This window comes from Lepidochelys kempii, chromosome 10 (assembly GCF_965140285.1).
Source record: "Lepidochelys kempii isolate rLepKem1 chromosome 10, rLepKem1.hap1, whole genome shotgun sequence".
NCBI lineage: Eukaryota > Metazoa > Chordata > Testudines > Cheloniidae > Lepidochelys > Lepidochelys kempii.
This window is the reverse complement of record NC_136389.1, coordinates 85,508,524-85,534,575: the sequence shown is the minus strand read 5'-3', so window position 1 is coordinate 85,534,575 and position 26,052 is coordinate 85,508,524. Positions and strand designations below refer to the sequence as shown.

Below are 26,052 nucleotides of genomic sequence, written 5' to 3'. Positions count from 1 at the left end.
TTATAACATAACCCAGTTTGTGCAATTTATAACTGGGGGGAGCCAAGAAGTTCTGCGTATTTTCCTCCACATTAAGAGAGGGGGTGAATTCATGAGCTTACGTTTGTGGAAGTATAACATTGTATAAGTATAGCGTTGTATAAAGGGACATGCTGGATACATTGTATATGAGAAAAGAAAATGAGTACTTGTGGCACCTTAGAGACTAACCAATTTATTTGAGCATGAGCTTTCGTGAGCTACAGCTCACTTCATCAGATGCATGCCGTGGAAACTGAAACCTGTCATTGTATATGAGAGGGCATGCCAAAACATGTTACAAAGTATCTGAGGGAGCACATGTAGGGACAGTTAGCTTTTGAATGGAGAAGCAATTAAGATAGAGCCAGCACGTCTAAGAAGCAGGCATCAAAATGGAAGGTGTGAAGGGCAATTAGTTAAGTTAACTGGAAGCTGTTAAAGGAGATTGTTAAGGGTGGCAGGTAATTGAAGATACGTGACTGGTCTCAGGGATCTCGAAGGGTGGTGACTAAAATCATTTTTCTTCTTTTGTCTGTAACTTCTCTGTAACTTGTTCTCCAAAAACTGTATAAATTAAGAGACACAAGCCCCACTCGGGGGGCTCACTTCTAAATGTATTAGCAGAGCAGCTTTGCTAATAAAACAGAGTGGTCTGATAAATTGTGAGTCTGAGTCAAACTTTGACAATTTGGAGGTCCCACCGAGATGGCAAGTGGCTTCACTGAGGCTGTGTGATCCCTGACTGCCTTGCAGGACGATCGTGGCAGCCGGCGCCTGGACGCTTAGTCCAAGCGATCCTCCACAAGACAGAAAGGTACACAGCAGCAGCGCAGTCTACGCCATTGAACTTGTTGGTTCCCACTCTGTTCGGGTAGGAGTCCTTGGATCCAGCTTCTGGAATCAGACGTCTCAGGTAATTATTATTTTTGTGCTTTAACCGGTTTGAGGACTGTCTTGTCTTTGTGTCTATCCGTCTTCCCCGTGGTGTGTGTGTGAATCTGGGAGCCATCTCTGTCCGGAGACTGGCTGACCAAGGGATCCCCGTCTCCATGGTCTGAATAAGTGGAATCTGCACAGCTGCAGCCGCACCACGCCTTGGGTATAACCCCTGGTCTGAAAGCAAGGGCAGTTGAGGCAGTAGCCTGTGGGCTCCTTTCTGTGTGTTGCACCGGGTACCGCTCTGCTGAGCCCGAATTTCCTTCTTGTGTGAGTGCTGTGTGAAGTCCTGCTGGATGGGTAATCAGAAGTCTAAGGTAGAACAGTTCCCTAAGGGAACTCCAGCTTATTTTATGTATTTTAGGAGGGGTCCAGACTCTTGTAGGTTTCTTGAAAAATGGTCCAAATTAGCTCTAGAGAACCCCAAATTACAGTGGCCACTGTTAGGTTCTTGGGACAAGGATCGAGTGGATGCTTTAAAAAGCAAACTCGTTCTCCCAAAAACCAAATTGGAGAGAGGAGAAGTAGACTGCTTCATGCAGTGGTGGGAAGAGGCAAATCGTAGATGGACTGAGTCAAAACCCACCTCTCTTAAAAATTCTATCAAAAAACTAACAGTTCAATTGGATGCAGTCTCTCCCACCACTAGTCCGAGCGCTCCCCTTTGCCCAGTCCTGTGCAATGATCTGGATCAAACCCGACCCCCACCATACTCCTGCGCAAATAAGAAATCAGAAAAGGAAAAATCTTCAGTGACTACAGATAATGAAAGTGAAGAAGATATCCTCATTGGCCTTGCAGCTCTGCAAAATATTATGAAGAAGAAATCCAAAGCAGACTGCAAAGATTCTCTTGACATCTCTTCTTGGAAAAGAGAACCTGATGGGAGGTTAATGAGAGACTCTGATCAAACTGTTGTGGCACCCTTACGAGTCCTTAAAATGGGAGAAAGTGAGTCCATACGGGATTATAAGCCCTGGACTCGTACAGAACTTTTATCTATAGTTAAAAGTTTTCCCAAACCACAGGAAAACTCTGTCAAATTTGCTGAGGAGTTTCTGTTAATCTGTGAAACCTATGAACCCTCTGAGACAGATCTCCTCCAACTGTGTAAATTGTTAGCTCCTGCCAGTTATTATGAAAAATGGTTGGCTGCCGCAGACTGGCCAGCTGAGGCACGCCACTCAACCATAAAAAGTACTGGCCCAGATTCGGCATACAGAGACCGGTGTATGGCTCTTTGGAAGCGCCTGCATCAAGCCATTCCCAAAGTGTGGTCTCCTAAAACAAACTGGACAGCAATACGTTGCTGTAAGCAAGGGCAAGGAGAAAGCCCAGGCGACTATAGGTCCTGGCTAACTACAATATTCAGGAATACAAGAGCCTGATGTAAATGGGCAGGGGGCCTTGGCACATGCATTTGTTGATGGTCTTCTCCCTGCCACAGGCAGCATGTTAAAACGATTAAGTGTGTGATGGGAGACTGAAACCATGGACAAATTGCTGGCAGTAGCAGAGCATTGCCACAGCACTTTAAAAGGGAAGGAGGAACAGTCCTCCCAAAAGTTAATGGCTCTGCAGATACAGCATTATTCAGGACTAAGCAGACCAGACCGGGGACAGGGACAGGGTTGCGGAAGGGGGCAGGGAGCTGGATTAACTGGGGTTTGTAACTACTGTAAACAGCCTGGACACTGGAAAAAAGAGTGTCCAAGACGACCTAATAATTGTATGGGAAATCAAGTGAACCCCCCGCTGGTTCCTCCAGCTGATCCCCAACCCTATTTTTCACCCCAACAATGACGGGATGCTGGGGAACCTCACAAAGTTTTAGCTCCCTTATTACCTCTGTCCCCTACTGGAGAATATGTCCTGACTGTAAATGATCTCTCTCTCCCTTTCCTTGTTGATACTGGAGCTTCTCTTTCTACAATCCGCACCACTGACTTGCCTGAGGTTCCCCGATCTGGAAAATCTGTGTCTGCTGTTGGCATTACAGGGATCCCTACCTCTTTTCCCCTCTCAAAACCTTTGTCTGTTCAGGTCGGTCCCCTCTCTGAGGGGCATGCATTCCTCCTCTCTGATTCCACCCCTGCAAACCTTCTGGGACAGGACTTGCTATGCAAACTTGGCTGTTCTATTTACTGCTCACCTCTCCTCTGCTCGCCTCACTAGGTATGAACTTTTGCTGCTTTCAGCCTCACATATCACTATTAAGCGCTGCTCCCGGTTAAACCCTGCTACCCTCCTTCCTTTACCTAGTGATGTTGAACCCCATGACTGCCTTGCAACTGTCTCCGCTATCACTGTCCCGCGCCCCGACCTTTCAGATGTACCTCTCCCTAACTCTGACCTGGTATTATTCACTGATGGGTCCTGTTATAGAAATGACCAAGGCCACCTTCTTGCAGGGTACACTGTGGTCTCTCTCTCTCTGAGACCATAGAAGCTGGGCCCTTACCCTCTGTGACCTCTGCCCAGGTGGCTGAACTGACTGCTCTAACCCGTGCCTGCTTTCTAGCCAAGGGGCTCTCTGCCACTATTTTTACTGATTCTCGGTATGCCTTTGGGGTTGTGCATGACTTTGGCACCCTCTGGCAGGCTCAAGGTTTTCTTACCTCTACTGGTACCCCTATCAAGAATGGCCCCTACATTGCCGCCCTCTTGTATGCAGTTTTACTACCGTCTGCCTTGGCAATTGTTAAGTGTACTGGCCACTCAGCGGCAGACACCGAGGTGGCAAAAGGTAATGCACTTGCTGATGCTACTGCAAAACATGCCGCCACTATAAAACCTTCACCAGAAGCGTTTCTTGGTCCCCTCTGTCTCTGTAACGCCACCATCCTTGTCTCATCTCACTCAGCTCCAGGATTCTGCCCCAGAAACAGAGAAAGACTCCTGCAGTGCTTTGGGTTGCTCTTTGCATTCTGATTCCCTTTGGCGATCGCCCACCGGTACCTTTGTAGCCCCCCTCTCACTCTACCCGTCTCTAGCCGCCCTGCTACATGGTGTTTTGCATGTCGGCAAGGAGGGGATGGTCTCTGCTATGAGTAAGGCGGGGTGGTGGGCTCCCCATTTTAGCTCCTTTGCAACCCGCCACTGTGCCGCTTGTGTTACTTGTCAAAGCCACAATGTAGGCAAATCTGTAAAAGGAACACAAGGGTTCCAGGGTTTGCCTCAAGCACCTTTCCTACACTGGCAACTTGATTTTGTACAAATGCCAAAGTGTCAGAAATATGAATTCATTTTAGTTATAATATGTCTGTTTTCGGGTTGGATTGAAGCCTTTCCCTGTCGCAAAGCTGATTCATTGTCCGTTGCAAAATGTCTGTTAAACCACATTATCCCTACCAAGGGAATTCCTGCCACTTTGTCTAGTGACCGGGGAACACATTTTACTGGAAAAATTGTTCAACATCTAAACCAGGTATTACATGTCACCCACCTGCTGCACTGCCCTTACCATCCACAGAGTGCAGGGGCAGTTGAAAGGCGAAATGGTGTGCTTAAAAATAAGCTGGCAAAAATCTGTAGTTCCACAGGGTTAAACTGGCCAGCTGCTTTACCACTGGCCCTTATGGAAATTCAGTCATCCCCATCCCAGAGACACAAATTGAGTCCATTTGAAATCATCATGGGACGCCCTATGCGAACAATGGCTACTATTACCCCAGCCCCAGACCTAAACCTAACACACAGCACACTCCTCCAGTACTGCAAAGGGTTAATGCAAGCTGTGAGCTCCTTCCATTAGCAGGTGCGAGCAGCTTGGCCGACGGAACCCACCTCTGCTGCCTGTCACACTCTTAAGCCTGGTGATTGGGTCTACCTGCGGCACCACCTTCGGAAGCAAGCCTTGGAACCCCGGTGGAAGCGTCCATACCAGGTACTGCTCACCACCCAGACAGCAGTGAAATTATCCAGCATCGCTGCATGGATCCACGCCTCATAGTGTAAGCCAGCGCCACCTCAAGGGGAACAAGCACCTCTGCAAGACCACGCAGAACCAGCTTCAACCCCAGAAGACAAAGAGGAACAGCCTGCAATACCTTACAATCTGCGCTCTCGTAAGGGTTGCCAGAAGCAGAGGGTAAGCAGACAGCAGGACCCAACAAACAAGAAGCAGTAGTGAGCCTAGCGCCTGCTGGACGTAAAACCGTGACAGCGGTTCCCTCGAAAGGGGTTGTCGGAACCAGAAAGGGTCCTGCTTCCAACATGTGTCCTTTGAGAAGCTTAATCCTCAGCTCCTGTGTCCTGAGGGTCTGGGGAATCCAGAGTGCTAATCCAATGTTGTTAAATGTCACCAGTGAAAGTAATGAAAAAGAACGATTGATGTATGGAATCCAGTAAGTCATTGGTCATGGGCGTAGCCTTGACCAAAAGGGGGGATTGTGGCAGTATAACATTGTATAAGTATAGCGTTGTATAAGGGGACATGCTGGATACGTTGCATCTGATGAAGTGAGCTGTAGCTCACGAAAGCTTATGCTCTAATAAATTGGTTAGTCTCTAAGGTGCCACAAGTACTCCTTTTCTTTTTGCGAATACAGACTAACACGGCTGTTACTCTGAAACCTGTATATGAGAGGGCATGCCAAAACATGTTACATAGTATCTGAGGGAGCACATGTAGGGACAGTTAGCTTTTGAATGGAGAAGCAATTAAGATAGAGCCAGCACGTCTAAGAAGCAGGCATCAAAATGGAAGGTGTGAAGGGCAATTAGTTAAGTTAACTGGAAGCTGTTAAAGGAGATTGTTTAGGGTGGCAGGGATCTCGAAGGGTGGTGACTAAAATAATTTTTCTTCTTTTGTCTGTAACTTCTCTGTAACTTGTTCTTCAAAAACTGTATAAATTACGAGACAAGCCCCACTCGGGGGGCTCACTTCTAAATGTATTAGCAGAGCAGCTTTGCTAATAAAACAGAGTGGTCTGATAAATTGTGAGTCTGAGTCAAACTTTGACAATTTGTACAGATTTCTCTACAGAGCAAGACAACATTATTTTGGGCGTACTTTCTAGAAGGGAGCTGCACTTGAGTGCTAGGCAATTTCCTACCTGAGTCTTCCCATAGACAGCTGTTTGCAGACTCTATGTGATTCCACAGCTGGTGCGTCCCTACCTGTGTGCGCGCACTGCCAGAGAGTCTGATTCAGGAAAACAGGGAGAGGGAGCCCAGGCTAGTGGAGCAGGCTGCCTCAGTGAAATCCCAGTACATCAGATGGCATCCCAGAACGGGGGTCCAACCCGTCACACATATATGTAATGGAGAATCACAGAATTAATCATAGAATATCAGGGTTGGAAGGGACCTCAGGAGGTCATCTAGTCCAACCCCCTGCTCAAAGCAGGACCCATCCCCAATTAAATCATCCCAGCCAGGGCTTTGTCAAGCCTGACCTTAAAAACCTCTAAGGAAGGAGATTCCACCACCTCCCCAGGTAACGCATTCCAGTGTTTCACCACCCTCCTAGTGAAAAAGATTTTCCTAATATCCAACCTAAACCTCCCCCACTGCAACTTGAGACCATTACTCCTTGTTCTGTCATCTGCTACCACTGAGAACAGGCTAGATCCATCCTCTTCGGAACCCCCCTTTCAGGTAGTTGAAAACAGCTATCAAATCCCCCCTCATTCTTCTCTTCTGAAGACTAAACAATCCCAGTTCCCTCAGCCTCTCCTCATAAGTCATGTGTTCCAGTCCCCTAATCATTTTTGTTGCCCTCCGCTGGACTCTTTCCAATTTTTCACATCCTTCTTGTAGTGTGGGGCCCAAAACTGGACACAGTACTCCAGATGAGGCCTCACCAATGTCGAATAGAGGGGAACTAATCACATCCCTCGATCTGCTGGCAATGCCCCTACTTATACATCCCAAAATGCCATTGGCTTTCTTGGCAACAAGGGCACACTGTTGACTCATATCCAGCTTCTCGTCCACTGTAACCCCTAGGTCCTTTTCTGCAGAACTGCTGCCGAACCATTCGGTCCCTAGTCTGTAGGGGTGCATTGGATTCTTCCATCCTAAGTGCAGGACTCTGCACTTGTCCTTGATGAACTTCATCAGATTTCTTTTGGCCCAATCCTCTGATTTAACTAGGGCCCTCTGTATCCAATCCCTACCCTCCAACGTATCTACCTCTCCTCCCAGTTTAGTGTCATCTGCGAACTTGCTGCGGGTGCAATCCACACCATCCTCCAGATCATTAATGAAGATACTGAACAAAACTGGCCCGAGGACCGACACTTGGGGCACTCCACTTGATATCAGCTGCCAACTAGACATGGAGCCATTGATCACTACCCGTTAAGCCCGACAATTTAGCCAGCTTTCTATCCACCTTATAGTCCATTCCTCCAGCCCATACTTCTTTAACTTGCTGTCAAAAATACTGTGGGAGACCGTGTCAAAAGCTTTGCTAAAGTCAAGGAACACCATGTCCACTGCTTTCCCTTCATTCACAGAGCCAGTTATCTCGCCATAGAAGGCAATTAGAAGGCAATTGGTTAGTCTCTTAGGTGCCACAAGTACTCCTTTTCTTTTTGTGAATACAGACTAACACGGCTGCTACTCTGAGACATGAGATATTGAGCACCTGCCTCATTCAGTGAGCACCCTGCAGCCTGTACCTTAAATCAGGCTGGGGTCCTGTGGAAAAAATTGTATGGGATCATGCAGAGACGGTTCATAATGCATACACATATGATCAACTTTAATTATGGTATTTCCTATCTTTTCAGTACTTGAATTTGCAACCTTAACCTTTTTTTTTTAAACCTAATTTTTATGGAATTTTCCAAGTTTTTAAAGAAGTAAACTGAAAAATAAATTCCATAACATGTTATAAATTCCATAACATAACTCGTTCATTGATCATTGAACGAGTGGTCAGCAGAGTTTGAACTGGGGATCTTCAGCACTGCTCTCCACTGGAGCTGAAGTACTATCATACCAGCTTGTTTGTGAACCAGTTTCTAGAGAGGAATACATCATGTACTGAAACAGTGAGATATATATACAGACGTAGCCCCATTTTGCAGAGTGCATAACCAAACCCATAGATATAGCAGATTCTTTTGGAAAGCTGCATAAGTGGATTCAGCTTGGGTTTGATATGTTAGAGCCATGTGTTCTACTCCCAGCTCTACCAGAAGTGACCCTGTGCTCAGAAATAGTCAACAATCACTGGAAGAGGTAAGATTTAAATTCACAGTTTCCTGGCTCCCAGCTCAAAGTGCTTTTTCCCAAAGGATATTTTGAAGGAGAAGGACATGCAGGCAGACTCATGCAACTACATCCGGCTTGGAAACATTTACAGGTGGAACATTCAGAAAATTAAGGAGCAAGTGTAGAACAAGTTCTACTGCCAAGATACTCCAACTTGTATCTTGGCCAAATATGGCTGGGTTTTCATGGAGGCAACAAGTCATGATCACCTGCTAAATTTCAATTTTTTCACCAAACTACAGAAGCATGAGAACTGTTCAAAAATGCTTGGAAAAAATGTTTTGATAATGGCAAAACTATTTTTCCCAAATCTTGTTCTTGGAAACTTGAGGCTGAGACCCACCATGGAAAATTTCATCCAAAACCATCACATTTTGGCAAAGTTATAAGGAACTAAAAACAGAGGATTATAGTGGGAAGTGTTAGGCAGTCTTACCTGTGTGACTACTCTCTCCACCTATAATGCAGGCACAAAATTTTATACATACAATATTTTTAAATTACATATGCACACAGGATAAGCCAATTACATCAACAGTTTTTTGCACTGACATCATACACGGTTTCCTCTCCCCATTATATAATATGTACACATTTTCTAGCTATCTACCTCATATAGCCACTCAACAGTCAAAAGCTAAATTATGTCCAAATACTCTCTTAAGCAGGTACAATAATACCTCTTGATATCCCAGTAATTTCGAGCCTCTCCTCCTTACCTCTTTGCTTCCTCCAGATGACAAAGATACTCATAAGCCACATTCTGATGTCTTCTCTCATCCATCTCCTCTGCTGTCAACCTCTCATTATCCAGGACAGCTGCAAAGAGTCAAAAATATTGTCAGTCTTCAACATACCTGATATGCAGGTATATAAATGACCCTTGAATCACTTCAGCAGCTTGCACCTATCTCCACAGTAAAATGCATCACATGCAAAAGATATTCCAGGACAGAAGTACATATCATGCTAAGAAATCTTGCCCAAAGAGAGCCATATCAGTGCACACAGCATGTTCTCTATTATTATTTGTATTACAATAGCGCCTAGTGGCCATAGAGGGCCAATTGTGCTAGGCACTTTACAAACATATAACAGGTTTCAGAGTAGCAGCCATGTTAGTCTGTATTCGCGAAAAGAAAAGGAGTACTTGTGGCACCTTAGAGGACTAACAAATTTATCTGAGCATAAGCTTTCATGAGCTACAGCTCACTTCATCAGATGCATTCAGTGGAAAATATAGTGGGGAGATTTATATACACAGAGAACATGAAACAATGGGTGTTACCATACACACTGTAACAAGAGTGATCACTTAAGGTGAGCTATTATCAGCAGGAGAGCCGGGTTGGAGGCGGGGGGGGCGGACTTTTTGTAGTGATAATCAAGAGACTGGGAGTGGATGGGTCATTACACAAAGTAAAACTATTTCCCCATGTTTATTCCCCCCTGCACCCCCACCTTTCCTCAGACGTTTTTGTCAACTGCTGGAAATGGCCCATCTTGATTATCACTACAAAAAGTTCCCTCCCACCCCCCCACCCTCCTGCTGGTAATAGCTCACCTTAAGTGATCACTCTCATTACAGTGTGTATGGTAACACCCATTGTTTCATGTTCTCTGTGTATATAAATCTCCCCACTGTATTTTCCACTGAATGCATCCGATGAAGTGAGCTGTAGCTCTCAAAAGCTTATGCTCAAATAAATTTGTTAGTCTCTAAGGTGCCACAAGTACTCCTTTTCTTTTTACAAACATATAGTAAGGTAGAGTCCCTAACCAAAAGGCCTTACAGCAGTGGTCACCAACGGTAGATCGATCGCGGAGCCTCTGCCAGTCGGTCGCAATCTCTGTCCGCTAAAAGTCCATCAGCACAGGAGGGCTAAGGCAGGCTCCCTGCCTGCCCTGGCCCTGCGCCGCTCCCAGAAGCGGCCAGCACATCCCTGCGTGGGGGGCAGAGGGTCTCCGTGCACCACTCCTACCTGCAAGCACCGCCCCTGCAGCTCCCATTGGCTGTGAACGGGGAAATACGGCCAATGGGAGCTGCGTGGGTAGCGCCTGCAGTGATGGGCAGTGCGTGGAGCCACATGCCCCTTCCCCCCAGGGCCACGGCTCAGGGATGTGCCAGCAGCTTCCGGGAGCAGCGTGGGGCTGGGGCAGGCACGGAGCCTGCCTTATCCCCACTGCACCGCCACCCGAGGTTAGTGCCGCCCGGTGGGAGCCGACACCCCTCCTGGAGCCAGCACCCCATACTCCCTCCTGCACCCCAACCCCCTGACCCTGCCCTGAGCCCCCACCCCCCCAGAGCCAGCACCCCTACCCGTCCTGAACTCCCTCCCACACCCCAACCTCCTGCCCCAGTCTGGAGCCGCCTACTGCACCCAAACTCCCTCCCAGAGCTCGCACCCCTCACCCCTTCTTACACCCCAACCCCCTGCCCTAGACTCAGCCAGGAGCCCCCTCCCACAATCCAAACCCCTCAGTCCCAGCCCAGAGGCAGCACCCCAATTCCCTTCCCCCAGCCCGGTGAAACTGAGTGAGGGTGGGAGAGAGCACGCGATTGGGGGTGGGGGGGGGAAATCAGCACGGTGGGGCCTTGGGGGAAGGGGCAGGGCTTCAGGGAATGGGTGGGGTAGATCCTGGGTTGCTCTTAAATTCAAAAAGTGATCTTGTGCTTAAAAAGGTTGAAGACCACAGGCTTACAATCTAAACAGACAAAACAAAGAGTGGGAGGGAAACAGAAAAAAGAAAGAGGGCAAATGATTTGTCTAAGAGGCCACAGAAGATCAGTGACAGAACCAGAAAAAGAACCTAGGACTCCTGATTCCTTGTCTGTGCCCCTCTCTACTAGACCACAGTGCCTCTACATTGCTCTTATTCATCATGACTCCATATTATAACAAACGGGATTAAACCTGGGTCCAGATTTTCACTGGCCTGCATTGGCTTGATGGCTAAATCAAGCTGTCCATTACAAATGAAAGAAAACACAATAATCGAAAAATAATTCTTCCCTTTCTCTGCTGTCACTGCCACAGAAGTACTTCATCTTCTGTTTACCGCTAACCCCTCCATTTACCCCAGAGACCCCCATCCCAACCACTGACCTCCCTAATGCCCACTTATTCCCTCCCAAATCCTCTCACTCTCTATTTCTTTCCCCACACACTACAACCACTGCTCCATGTCATCTCTAAGATTACTGAATGCACTATCTACAAGCCCTGTCTGGTATTTCTCTCCTCCAATTCAGCTTCTGGCTCCTGTACTCCACTGAAACTGCTCTCACCAAAAACTCTAATCACCTCTTCATGGGCAAAGATCAGAATCAATACTCCATCCTCATCTTTTGAGCTATGAGTCATCTCATAGCTCAAATAGTGAATGCCAGTGAAAATGAGGTAGGATCAGAAGAGGCTAAAATAGGGAAAGAACAAGTTAAAGATTACTTGAACAAATTACAGGTTTCAGAGTAGCAGCCGTGTTAGCCTGTATCCACAAAAAGAAAAGGAGTACTTGTGGCACCTTAGAGACTAACAAATTTATTTGAGCATAAGCTTTCTTGAGCTACAGCTCACTTCATTGGATGCATTCAGTGGAAAATACAGTGGGGAGATTTATATACACAAAGAACATGAAACAATGGGTGTTACCATACACACTGTAACAAGAGTGATCAGGTAAGGTGAGCTATTACCAGGGGGGGGGGAGGGCGGAAGAGAACCTTTTGTAGTGATAATCAAGGTGGGCCATTTCCAGCAGTTAACAAGAACATGTGAGGAACAGTGGGGGGAGGGGGAAATAAACATGGGGAAATAGTTTTACTTTGTGTAATGACCCATCCACTCCCAGTCTTTATTCAAGCCTAAGTTAATTGTATCCAGTTTGCAAATTAATTCCAATTCAGCAGTCTCTCGTTGGAGTCTGTTTCTGAATTTTTTTTGTTGAAGAATTGCCACTTTTAGGTCTGTAATCGAGTGACCAAAGAGATTGAAGTGTTCTCCAACTGGTTTTTGAATGTTATAATTCTTGACGTCTGATTTGTGTCCATTTAGTCTTTTACGTAGAGACTGTCCAGTTTGGCCAATGTACATGGCAGAGGGGCATTGCTGGCACATGATGGCATACATCACATTGGTAGATGTGCAGGTGAATGAGCCTCTATAGTGTGGCTGATGTGATTAGGCCCTATGATGGTGTCCCCTGAATAGATATGTGGACACAGTTGTCAACGGGCTTTGTTGCAAGGATAGGTTCCTGGGTTAGTGGTTCTGTTGTGTGTTTGCTGGTGAGTATTTACTTCAGGTTGGGGGGCTGTCTGTAAGTAAGGACTGGCCCGTCTCCCAAGATCTGTATTTTCCACTGAATGCATCCGATGAAGTGAGCTGTAGCTCACGAAAGCTTATGCTCAAATAAACTTGTTATTCGCTAAGGTGCCACAAGTACTCCTTTTTTTTTTGGACAAATTAGATGTCTTCAAGTCACCATGGCCTGATGAAATGCATCCTAGAATACTCAAGCAGCTGACTAAGGAGATATCTGAGCCATTAGCGATTATCTCTGAGAATTCATGGAAGATGGGAGAGATTCAAGAAGACTGGAAAAGGGCAAATATAGTGCCCATTTATAAAAAGGGAAATAAGGACGACCCAGGGAATTACGGACCAGTCAGCTTAACTTCTGTACCTGGAAAGATAATGGAGCAAATAATTAAGCAATCAGTTTGCAAACATCTAGAAGATAATAAGGGGATATGTAACAGCATGGATTTGTCAAAAACAAATCATGTCAAACCAACCTGATAGCTTTCTTTGACAGGGTAACAAGCCTTGTGGATGGGGGGAAGCGGTAGATGTGATATATCTTGATTTTAGTAAAGCTTTTGATACTGTCTCGCATGACCTTCTCGTAAATAAAGTAGGGATATGCAACCTAGATGGAGCTACTATAAGGTGGGTGCAAAACTGGTTGGAAAACCATTTCTAGAGATGTTTCAGAGTAACAGCCGTGTTAGTCTGTATTCGCAAAAAGAAAAGGAGGACTTGTGGCACCTTAGAGACTAACCAATTTATTAGAGCATAAGCTTTCGTGAGCTACAGCTCACTTCTTCAGATGCATATCGTGGAAACTGCAGCAGGCTTTATATATACACAGAGAATATGAAACAATACCTATTCCCACCCCACTGTCCTGCTGGTAATAGCTTATCTAAAGTGATTTCCAGCACAAATCCAGGTTTTCTCACCCTCCACCCCCCCACACAAATTCACTCTCCTGCTGGTGATAGCCTGGGTAGCTGGCTATCACCAGCAGGAGAGTGAATTTGTGTGGGGGGGTGGAGGGTGAGAAAACCTGGATTTGTGCTGGAAATCACTTTAGATAAGCTATTACCAGCAGGACAGTGGGGTGGGAATAGGTATTGTTTCATATTCTCTGTGTATATATAAAGCCTGCTGCAGTTTCCACGATATGCATCTGAAGAAGTGAGCTGTAGCTCACGAAAGCTTATGCTCTAATAAATTGGTTAGTCTCTAAGGTGCCACAAGTCCTCCTTTTCATTTCTAGAGAGTAATTATCAGTGGTTCAGAGTCATGCTGGAAGGGCATAATGAGTGGGGTCCTGCGGGGAGCAGTTCTGGGTCTGGTTCTGTTCAATATCTTCATCAATGATTTAGCTAATGGCATACAGAGTACACTTATAAAGTTTGTGGACGATAACAAGCTGGGAGGGGTTGCAAATGCTTTGGAGGATAGGATTAAAATTCAAAATGATCTGGACAAACTGAAGAAATGGTCTGAAGTAAACAGGATCAAATTCAATAAGGACAAACGCAAAGTACTCCATTTAGAAAGAAACAATCAGCTTCACACATACAAAATGGGAAATGACTGCCTAGGAAGGAGTACTGCAGAAAGGGATCTGGAGGTCAGAGTGGACCATAAGCTAAATGAGAGTCAACAGCGTAACACTGTTCCAAAAAAAAGCAAACATAATTCTGGGATGTGTTAGCAGGAGCGTTGTAAGCAAGATACGAGAAGTAATTCTTCCACTCTACTCGGCTTTGGTTAGGCCTCAACTGGAGTATTGTGTCCAGTTCTGGGTGCCATATTTCTGGAAGGATGTGGACAAATTGGAAAAAGTCCAGAGAAGAGCAACAAAAATTATTAAAAGTCTAGAAAACACGACCTATGAGGGAAGATTGAAAAATTGGGTTTGTTTAGTCTGGAAAAGAGGAGACCGAGAGGGGACATGACAACAGTTTTCAAGTATGTAAAAGGTTGTTACAAGGAGGAGGAAGAAAAGTTGTTTTTCTTAACCTCTGAGGATAGGACAAGAAGCAATGGGCTAAAATTGCAGCTAGGGAGGTTTAGGTTGGAAACTAGGAAAAACTTCCTGTCAGCGTGGTTAAACATTGAAATAAAATGCCTAGGAAGGTTGTGGAGTCTACATTGTTGCCAGCACCCAGTGCCGAGAGGCTAAACAACAGCTGGAGTTGGTTCGCTACCCCGTGTGCTACACCCAATAATCACAACGGGGTGGAGAAGCAGAAAAGTTTATTTGCAGCTGCAAAAAGGTACAGGGAGAATAGAATCTCAAATCCTGTACAGAGAGCAGGAAGTTACACAGGCTTTTATACATTTTTTTTTTTAGCATACTTATTTAATAGCAAGCTGCTCTAAGTATTCATATAGCCAGCCAATCCAGTTCCCAGCTAGTTCCCTTGTTTTTTGTATTATTTGTTAAACTATACATAAAGCTGCTTTATTCAGCATTGTTTTTTTATATTTGCCCTGTTTGGCCTTGCTTAGTTTTAGATTTTTAAGAACAGGTTAGACAAACACCTGTTGGGGTGGTGTCATAAACATACAGCTAAGGGTAGCATAAAATCCCTCCTTTACCTGTAAGGGGTTAAGAAGCTCTGAAGGTCTAGATAATTAGTTCTGCCACGAGTATAGGGGACTGGACTAGATGACCTCTCAAGTCCCTTCCAGTTCTATGATTCAACGCTGTCAACCATGTTCTTCTTGATCTCTCATCCTTCCTTGGCTTTCATGACTCAGTCCTCTCTTGATTCTCCCCTACTTCTGTAATTGCTCCTTCAGAGTGCTGTTTGGAGGATCCTACTCAGCCCCTCTCCAACTCTCATTTGGGGATATCATTTTCAACTCAGTCCTCTTTCTAGTTCCTTACATCCAGGCTGTGCCTAAATTTTCCAATCCTTTCTGTGCAACATCTCTAAGATTCAGCATTTTCTCTTTTCCCCACACAGCTAACACTCTCAATCAGACTCTCATCATTTTGCATCTTGATTAGTGCTACCACCTCTTTTACCTTGACGAATCCCATCACTGGCTCTTCTTGCACCACTGCAAACCTAAGACAATTGTCTGTAATTTCACTACCTACCCCCACCCAATAATCTCACATACGCTATCAAGATGTCAGCTCCTACTTCTGATCAGCCAATGATGTCTGCCTTCATTTCCCACTTGTTAAATTTTCAAATATATTATTGCTTTCTCCCATACTGCTTGGAGGCACTCCCAATGAACATCCATAAAGCTCTCTCATTGTCCTCCTTCAAATACCTTCTTAAAACCCCTTTTCCCACCTCTCATGATTCCTACAAAAAAACTGACATTGGTTAGACAGCTGGTGCGCCAAGACCACGGCCTCCCCTGGTGATCAATACTATTTCACTGTTTCCTTATACTCCCCATCTGTATGTAGCCATTTGTTGTCTCATTTTATGCTCAGAGCGTAAGTTGTCCGGGGGAGCGACAATCTTTTTGTTTTGTGTTTCACAGCACTTGGCACTACCACAATAAAAACAGTAAGTGAGGCTTTGTACAAATTGATAGATTCACCTTCTCTCTAATGAACATGTGCCATGCCCTAAGAGGCCATGGGGAACACGTCATCCTTTGTGATGGTTGGACCTAAAAACGTACCCAAATTGTAAGCTCAAATGTAGAAAGTATGTGAAAGTTCATAAAATGTCACAATAACCTATAACTTTTTGCCTGCCTAAAAATTAACCATAAAAAATAAGTCAAGTTGTTTTCAATAAATGTTCTGAAAGAGTGCAAAAAAAACAAGACAGAAAAACTAAATTAGTCCAAAGAAAAAGGGCCTGTTCATATGCGTTACAGACTGTTAAAATCATGCTTGGTAGAAACAAAAAATGTGGAGCCAGAAATTAAAGGAAAATTAGTGTGCCAAATATTAGGCCTAACTGGTAAACAAAATAACGAGGGGGTGAACTATGTTGCCCACTTTTTCCTTTTTCGGGGTTCTTAAAAAGAGACTTTGCCAGCAAAAATCTCATAGCTCATCCTGGCTGTATCCCAGCTTGTTTTATATTCCCTGAAACCCAAGACAGAAGGAGCAGACCAAACTAAAAAGACATTCTGCTTGAGAGGAAGGCTATTTGGCCTTGCTCTTATTCAAGGACATTTGTTTTTCATTTGTGAGTCCTGAATAATCATCAGACCATCATGACAATCAGTCCACAACCCATCTGTAGGAATACCTAATAGTCAGCACTGAAGAGGCACATAAAATCCTGTTCTGCCTGCCTCCCTTCTTTCCTCCTGTCCTCTCTCTCACTCTCTTGGCTTTTTATCAAATCCTGAAATGAACTGCACTGCATCAGCACAGCAAGATGAAATTTCCTCAATCCTGCCCTTTCTAAGGAGAAAAGACCCAACCAGATGAAGTCCCTGACTGGAAAATGAACCGGGGCCAAAAAGCAGGTGTCATGGCCAACTCACTAGCCAAAAGAAAAGGAGTACTTGTGGCACCTTAGAGACTAACCAATTTATTTGAGCATGAGCTTTCGTGAGCTACAGCTCACTTCATCGGATGCAAGTGAGCTGTAGCTCACGAAAGCTCATGCTCAAATAAATTGGTTAGTCTCTAAGGTGCCACAAGTACTCCTTTTCTTTTTGCGAATACAGACTAACACGGCTGTTACTCTGAAACCTGTCACTAGCCAAAGCATTCAAACATAATAACCAGCCATCCAGTGTTCCAAAAACATCAACAAAAACTTATTTCCCCCCACCTATTCTATCCTCTTTCTCCGCCAGTTTGTGCCTGGTTGGTTGTTAAAAACTGGAAAAGAGAATACCCTTCACACACAAAACAGAAAGTAAAATTAGCTCTTTTCTTTTCATCAAAGAAAGGTTGCTTAAATAAAAAAAAAACAAACATTCTGGCTGCCCAAAAAAACAGAGTTTAGTAGGTTTTAATTAAGTTTGTTTTGCATAATCACTCATTTCCAGTTTCAGTATAAATGCTTGTTTTATTTCTTGTGTTTAATTAACAAACTTTCAACTTTAAAATAAGTGCTTTTGTGTGTTTGCCAGGAAATCAAGTAAATCAAGGTCTCTAAAAAAACAAACCCCCTCGTATCACTGTTTTTATGTTGGACAGTGAAAAAGTTTATAACAACTTTAACTCTTTTGACCCTGGAAATTAACGCAATACATCCCATCTCATGTGTATAATGAATGTTACGAACCATTCACTGCCCCCCCCCAATCTATTCAATAAAATAAGACCTCTTCAAGTTATGTCCTGTTAGACTGCATTATTTATAACATGAAATTACATTCCCATGTTGCATCTGATGAAGCGAGCTGTAACTCACGAAAGCTTATGCTCAAATAAATTTGTTAGTCTCTAAGGTGCCACAAGTACTCCTTTTCTTTTTGCGAATACAGACTAACACGGCTGCTACTCCGAAATTACCATGTCTGCAGTTCTAAATCTTGTGTTATGCAGGAAGTCAGAATAAGATTACTATAATAGGCCCTTTTGGCCTTAAAATCTATTAACAGATTATTTTAATGCCAGACATGTATAGCAGCCTAAAAAAAAAAAATCTCATTCACATAAAATATTTCTTCTTAAAATTTATTGTAGCTGGAGCATGTAACAATAGCTATCACATTAAGGATGCCTAAGCATTTCCATCCTAAATGTTTTGGCATTGGAATAATCTACTAATAGACGTATTAAAACGAACTAAAACGGAGCAGCTTTAGTGGCCCCATCCTTTGGGGCAGGAATTTGAAATATAGGCAGAGATGACCTCTGTCAGAGGAATCCTTTTGCTGTGCCCATGAAAATCCACCCAAATTTGGCCAAGTTATAAATCTCTGAAAAAGTGCAGTTTACACATGCTTAATAGAGGCTTATTAAACCTCCATAACTAAATTACACAGACATTTCCTCCATGCTGGGCAGGGTCCAAATGGGACCTAAGCCCAATTTTCCATGCAATGCATTTCTGAGCAGCTGTGGGCCAGGTCTGGGGCCTGTGCAACATTAAACACTGTCTCCTTGTGAACCTGCATTGCAATATGGTATGTAAACTACATAACCACATGACAGTATTTCTTAAGAATCCCAACTCATTCAGTGCACAAGTAGTGAGACAGCTGAGCAAGCTTATTTTTGTTTCCGCTGTTCAGTGAGAACATCCCTACCTCATACACTGTACAGAGGATACAAATCTACTCATATACAAACATGAACATTCAGAATCAGACCATTAGTTTCTATGGACTTATGCCAGATTTGTACTGTGGTAACTTCAAACACAACAAAGCCCAAAATGAGCCACAAATCTAGAAGAGCATCTTCTCATTCACTGCCTCATTGAGTGCATATCTTCTAAACGAGTGGTTTTCAAACTTTTTTTCTGGGGACCCAGTTGAAGAAAACTGTTGATGCCCACGACCCAGAGCTGGAGATGAGGGGTCTGGGAGGTGCTCACGGCTGAGGCAGAGGGTTGGGGTGAGGGCTGCGGGGTGGGGCCAGGAATGAGGGGTTCAGGGTGTGGGATGGGACTCTGGGCTGGGGCAGGGAGTTGGGGTACGGGAGGGGGTCAGGGCTCTGGGGTGCAGGAGGGGCTCTGGGTTATGTGGGGGCTCAGGTCTGGGGTGTGGTAGGGGATGAGGGGATTGGGGTGCAGGAGGGGCTCCAGGTTTGGGGGCAGGCTCAGGAGGTTGGGGTGCAGGATGGAGTCAGGGCTCTGGGCTGGGGGTGCAGGCTCTGGGATGGGGCTGGGGTTTGGGGTGCAGGAAGCGGTTCCAGGTTTGGGGTGGCTCAGGGCTGGGGCAGAGGATTGGGGCACGGGGTTGGGGTGCGGACTTAACTCCGATGGCTCCTGGTCAGTGGCACAGCTGGGATGCACCGGAGACCACAATGTGCCCCGAAAGTGGCCAACAGCAGGTCTGGCTCCTACGCAGAGGCGCGCAAGCGGCTCCGCTCAACCCTTGCCCACAGGCACCACCCCCTCCCCCCGTTCCCCAGTTGCCGGCCAATGGGAGTGCGGAGCTGCTGCTCAGGGAGGGGGCAGCGCACAGAGTTCCATGGACCCCCTGCCTAGAAGCCAGACCCACAGCTGGCCACTTCCGGGGCACAGTGCGGCACTGGAAAAGGTAGGCACTAGCCTGCCTTAGCTGGGCAGCACCGCCGACGGGACTTTCAACATCCCAGTCAGCAGTGATGACCAGAGCAAGGTGACCCAGCGCCTTATATGTCACGACCCAGTAGAGGGTCATGACCCATGGTTTGAAAAACACTATTCTAAACTATACATTGAATGATGAATGGGTCCTGTGAAAATAATAGCATGCAGTCATGTAATTAAAGACTGTATTACAATGCATACAGCATGAGGGGGCAGACCTAAGGTTTAGCATTAACACTGCAATTTCCTGACTTTTCAGTGTTAACATTTCATTCAGACTGCGAATTTAAACATTTTTTTTATGTAATATGAATTCATTTAAAAAGGAGACAATCCCATCAGTGGGAAAAAGGAGTTCTCTTGTAGCAGAAGGAACCAAGGAATGCTCTTCTTGTGTCAAATGAAGCAAGTGGAAGCATATAGAAGGGTGACTAGATGTTTTATGCATGTGGGGAGGGTGCAGAAAGAACATGAATGGAGAAACAGGTATCACACAGAGCAAAAGGTGAGTACCTCCATCTCACAATCCTTTTGCTCTTCACAGTGCAGGGAAGGAAACATAGTGGCACCCAAAGTTCCTGTTATAGCTGAACTTGGAACCAAATGACATCTCATTTGCATCTTGCTGTTGCTGTAGAAGCCTATGTTTAAATTCTCAGAGTAGTTCAGGGGATATAGCTATATCTCTTCCACTAATTGTAATGGAAGCTTTGAAAATCTCAACCCTATTTTCTGCTATATTAAAAAGGAGAATCTGCAGTGGTCAATGGAGTTTTATTATTTTTTCAAAATGAAAATCTACAATTATCACTGGCCTGTCACACCAGAAACCTAAAGCTTGCTTTCTTTGTTTTGTTAGGGAGTTGCTTTGTTTTAAAACATAGGAATTTCCATACTAGATCAGACCAATGGTCCATCTAGTCCAGTATTCTACATCTGACAGAGGGCAGTACCTGATGCTTCAAGGAAATTATAAGAAAACCCAAGTGGGCAGTTCTGAAATAACTTCCCTATAGGGGAAGTTTCTTCCTAACCCCTGTCAGTCAGAGGCTGGCTTATGCCCTGAAACCTGAGATTTTATAACCCTTCAATTTATATTTATTTAATGTAACCAACTGCACATGTTCTCATCCATATAAATGTCAAATTTTTTAAACCAAGAGATGAGCCCTGGGTTGGGTATCTTAGCCTCAATGATCTCTTGTGGGAGTTAGATCCAGAGGCAAATTATGTAAAAAAGTATTCCTTTTTTTATGGCTTAAGGGGTAAAGTGGGACCTTGGCCCTTTATAATAGTCACACCTTACATCAAATCAAACTATTCACTCACCAACTGAGGACTAGCGAGTGTGCTTGCTGAAGCACATTAGTAGAAGGAAAGATGTTTTGAACAATTCTAAGCCTTTAGCATTTGAACAGGTAAATGTTTTATCTCATTTTGATGTGAAAAATATTTTAAACAGGGTATGAAAAAATTATCAAACACCTGCCATAGTTTGATACAAGAGACTGCAAAGGAATAGACTATACCAGCAAAGTTCAGGAACACTACCCCACAGAGAAGCCCACCTCCCCACCTGCTAGCCACTGAAAGGCCCATCACACCAGTATTCCACTCATTACACCAACTCTCCACAGAATACAGGATCAAATATAAGGTCTTAATACTAATCTTTAAGGTCCCCCATGGAACCAGCCCAAGATACCTCAGAAAGGTGTGTCTCTTCACAACCATAAACTCCCCCAACAGTTATGTTCCACAGGAGCTATGAAACTGTAAACCTCAGAGCAAGACCGAGTCAAGGCTTTGGTACTCATGCCCAAGGAGATAAAAATGACTACAAGTTTCACAGCCTTCAGAACAATGTGTAAAATATTTGACTTAGCTTTCCCACAGCTGCAACTAAAAAAATGACTAAAAAAAGAGGGAAAGATGTGAAGGCAAGAAGGGGGAGGGGGGAAGAGGAGGAATATTAGGAGAGAAGGAAGGGAAGAAAGAAAGACAGAAAGAAACATAGCACCAATTGTTTCCAAGGAAGAAGGGACACAAATAGCACACTGCCCAAAGCAACTGTGGTTACTATCTTTGGGGAGGTGCCCAAAAACTATGCAGATGGGCACTGTAACAAAAAAACAAGTTTAGTTATATTGTACACACCCGCAGGCTACTAGTCCCTGTACTTATTCAGGGGTTTCCTCCTTCATATTAGTCTGTCTAGAGCAGATCTGATATATTTGAAACACCTCCATCCTCCTTCTGGTTATTGGCAGGGAGAACCTTTCCCATCTTGCCACTACTGCCCCTCAGCTTCCTGGATGCTTCAAGAGAGGCGGCTCTCCTCTATTCTACCCCTTCTTCCAGCACCCTCACTGTTACCAATAGGTCTCTACTACTCTACCTCCACCTCGGCCTCCATTTTTGAGTCCTCTCCTACATCATAAATAAGTGGCTACCTCTGCTAGTTTCCAATAGTTTTCCCAAGCAAAGTCGGAGGAAAAATAGCATGAAACCTGCTAACTTCAATGTTGCAACACTGAACATCACCAGCATGGAGTTACACACTGAATATGCTTATGAAAGCACTAAGCAGCAATGGCAGCACCACAGCTGTCTGCCTGCAGACTGTGGAAGATACCACAGCAATGGGTTACTTTTGAAAAGCTATTATCACAAACATAAGAGTCTATTCCTAGGAGAACTCTGAGCAACTGCATACACGCAGAATTCATGTCCAGGGCAGAATTTTTTTTCTCTGCAAAAAATACATTCTGCCCAAGAAGTGCAGTAGTTCTGCCTTTCTCCCACCAGAGGCTGCCGTGGTGCCAGAACAGCTGGCTGACTGGCAGCAACAGCTAGCAGCCAGCTACCTTCATTACAACAACCTGCTGGTGGAGCCAGGTCAGGAGGCATAGTGGGGCACACAGGGCTGCTGGGGGGGGTCACAGACTTCGGTTCAGAAGGGTTAGTGGGGGGGCAGACTGGGGTGCAGGCTCAGGAGTTCGGGGGGTGACAGCATTGAGCCAGGGGCTGAATGGGAGGGGGCTCCAGGGCCACACGGGGGTGGGGGCAGATCTGCCTGACTGAATGGGAAAGGCTCAGAGTCAACCAGTGTCTGCAACGGGGAAGCACCCCAATTCCCTAACAATCCTCCCCCCAAAAGAAACTGTTCCATACTTCTCCCACCCACACCCAATAACCCTCCAGGTATACTCCCAGGCTCCTTCCCTCTCCCTCAGCTCCTCCATTACCCCTGACTCCCACAAGCCTTTACACTGCTTCTGAGAAGTGCAGAAATACATTTCTGTATTGTAGTTTAAATAAATTACTCAAGTTTTGTATTAATATGCCTAGTAAGGAATCTATTTGTCAAAAAAAAAAATCTGAATTTTTTTTGGTCTGTATTGTTACAGACTTAGTTGCTGACACGTATTTTGAAATAAATTACCAAAATAATTCAAACTGGTGTGTTTATATAGTATTATTCTGACAAACAAAATATGCAGAATTTTTAAATACTGTGTGCATAATTTTTTATTTTTTGTGCAGAATTCTCCCATGAATATTAAGAGACAAATATGTCATGACTCTTAAAGTTAAGTTTAAATTCAGCAGAAACTGATAGCACTAGCAAGGGCCAGCTTCTTATTTGCAAGTGCGTAAATGGATTTGTCAAGCCATTCATATTTGTAGGCTGCAGTGTTGTTGTGCCCATGTTGGTCTTACACTACTACAGAGACAAGGTGGAAAAGTAATGTCTTTTATTGGACTACCTCCTGTCGGTGAGAGAGACAAGCTTTTGAGTTTACACAGAGCTCATCTTCAGGTCTAATTTAGCTGTGACACTGTGAGTACTTCTCAGACCTGAAGAAGAGCTCTGTGTAAGCTCAAAAACTTGTCTCTCTCACCAAAAGAAGTTAGTCCATTAAAAGATATTACCTCACCCACCTAGACTCTCTAATATTTGTAAGACTGATATTTTTGCAAATATTTCAGATATCTTTTACAGAATATGTAAAGTAGCGAATAGTACATTAACACGAATACAGCAAAATGAGGAGGAAGCAGCTCCTTAACCTGATATTTTTGTTCAAGAAATGAAGAAGAGGAAAACTTGAATATGCGAAGATGAATTGAGATGTTTGAATTCAGACAAGGTAAATTTAGACAGACCATTAGCAAAAGATTCTTGACAGATCAATGTAGCCATGGGAGTCTCCCAAAGAAAGCAGTAGAAACCTCAACGCTAAGGTCAATAAAACTGGCCTGGCAGAGCCCTGAAGACCAAATTCTGCAAGGAACACGCCCGCACAGGCCTCGGGGAAGAGTGAGACTCGTTCCGACGGAGCAAGCCTTTTCCAGCGCCAATTCTACGTGAGACACGGAGCAGCTGCAGCTCCGTGACCTCCTCGCTTGCCCCATGTGCCAGGGCACTCTCCGAAGGCGGCGGCCAGGGCCAGCTGGGCTCAGGCGGGCGCACCGAGCCCTCGCCATGCGGAGGGCGGCGGCGCCGGCGGCGCGGAGGACTGCGCGGCAGTCAGACGTGACTGCTGCAGTCAGACCGTCCCCGTCCCCATCCCCCAGCGTCGCGGGCAGGCTCCCCGCCCCGCCCGGCCCCGGGGACCGGTCCCAGCCCACACGCCCCGGCCGCAGACCGCAATCCGCGTCCCCCGACCCCATCCCCACGGGACCCTCGGAGCCCGCGACACGCGGGCAGGGACGGCGGGCGCGAAGACAGGGCCCATCCCCGGGGCAGCGGCAGCCCCCGGGCCGCGAAGGTGGGCACCGCCCTCCCCGGGACTCACAGCCGTAGTGGGGCCGGGCCATCCCGAGCCCGTCCGCTTCCTCCGAGACGGACATGGTGCTGCAGGCCGGGCCGGGCCGGGCCGAGCGGGGCCGTTCGGTCGCTGCGGGGCTGGGCGGACGCGGCGGAGGCGGGAGCGGCTGTTCCTCTTCCTGGTCTCGGCGCTGGGTGTGTCGGAAAGAGGCGCCGCCCGCCCCCGGCGGCCCACGCCTTGCGCGCTCAGCCAGCGCCCGTCCTCCGCGCCGCGCCGCCTGCCCCCCTCGCCCGTCCTCCGCGCCGCGCCGCGCCGCCTGCCCCTGCCGCCCTCGCCCGTCCTCCGCGCCGCCTGCCCCTGCCCCCCTCGCCCGTCCTCCGCGCCGCGCCCCCTGCCCCTGCCCCCGCCCCCCTCCGCGCCGCGCCCCCTGCCCCTGCCGCCCGCGCCCGTCCTCCGCGCCGCGCCCCCTGCCCCTGCCGCCCTCGCCCGTCCTCCGCGCCGCGCCGCCTGCCCCTGCCGCCCTCGCCCGTCCTCCGCGCCGCGCCGCCTGCCCCTGCCCCCCTCGCCCGTCCTCCGCGCCGCGCCGCCTGCCCCTGCCCCCCTCGCCCGTCCTCCGCGCCGTGCCCCCTGCCGCCCTCGCCCGTCCTCGGCGCCGCGCCGCCTGCCGCCCTCGCCCGTCCTCCGCGCCGCGCCCCCTGCCCCTGCCGCCCGCGCCCGTCCTCCGCGCCGCCTGCCCCCCTCGCCCGTCCTCCGCGCCGCGCCCCCTGCCCCTGCCGCCCGCGCCCGTTCTCCGCGCCGCGCCGCCTGCCCCTGCCCCCCTCGCCCGTCCTCCGCGCCGCGCCCCCTGCCCCTGCCGCCCGCGCCCGTCCTCCGCGCCGCGCCCCCTGCCCCTGCCGCCCGCGCCCGTTCTCCGCGCCGCGCCGCCTGCCCCTGCCCCCCTCGCCCGTCCTCCGCGCCGCGCCCCCTGCCCCTGCCGCCCGCGCCCGTCCTCCGCGCCGCGCCCCCTGCCCCTGCCGCCCGCCCTCCGCGCCGCGCCCCCTGCCCCCCTCGCCCATCCTCCGCGCCGCCTGCCCCCCTCGCCCGTCCTCCGCGCCGCGCCCCCTGCCCCTGCCCCCCTCCGCGCCGCGCCCCCTGCCCCTGCCGCCCGCGCCCGTCCTCCGCGCCGCGCCCCCTGCCGCCCGCGCCCGTCCTCCGCGCCGCGCCCCCTGCCCCTGCCGCCCGCGCCCGTCCTCCGCGCCGCGCCCCCTGCCCCCCTCACCCGTCCTCCGCGCCGCCTGCCCCCCTCGCCCGTCCTCCGCGCCGCCTGCCCCTGCCCCCCTCGCGGCCCCCACTGCCTCCCCCGCCGGAGCGGGCAGCACCAGGTCGGCAGCGCGCGCTGCCCCGCAGATTCCCTGCCAGCCGAGCCCCCCCGCACTCCCCCGACAGCCGTGCTGCCCCCCCACGCCCATTCAGCCCCAGACCAGCCCCCAGCCGTGCTGCCCCCCCCCACGCCCATTCAGCCCCAGACCAACCCCCAGCCGTGCTGCCCCCCCCACGCCCATTCAGCCCCAGACCAGCCCCCAGCCGTGCTGCCCCCCCCACGCCCATTCAGCCCCAGACCAGCCCCCA

At 47.6% G+C, this 26,052-nt stretch overlaps 1 protein-coding gene across 1 annotated transcript in view; it reads right to left on the bottom strand.

Moving 5' to 3' along the window:
• IQGAP1 (IQ motif containing GTPase activating protein 1) overlaps positions 1–24,730 on the bottom strand; it is a 185,572-nt gene extending 160,842 nt beyond the window's left edge. The window contains exons 1-2 of the mRNA XM_073304652.2: positions 24,472–24,730; positions 8,904–9,003 (exon numbers count right to left, since the gene is read on the bottom strand). Coding sequence (XP_073160753.1) covers positions 8,904–9,003; positions 24,472–24,526 — 155 coding nt within the window. The 5' untranslated portion in view covers positions 24,527–24,730. The remainder of the gene's footprint in view (positions 1–8,903; positions 9,004–24,471) is intronic.
• Between the last annotated feature and the right edge of the window lie 1,322 nt (positions 24,731–26,052).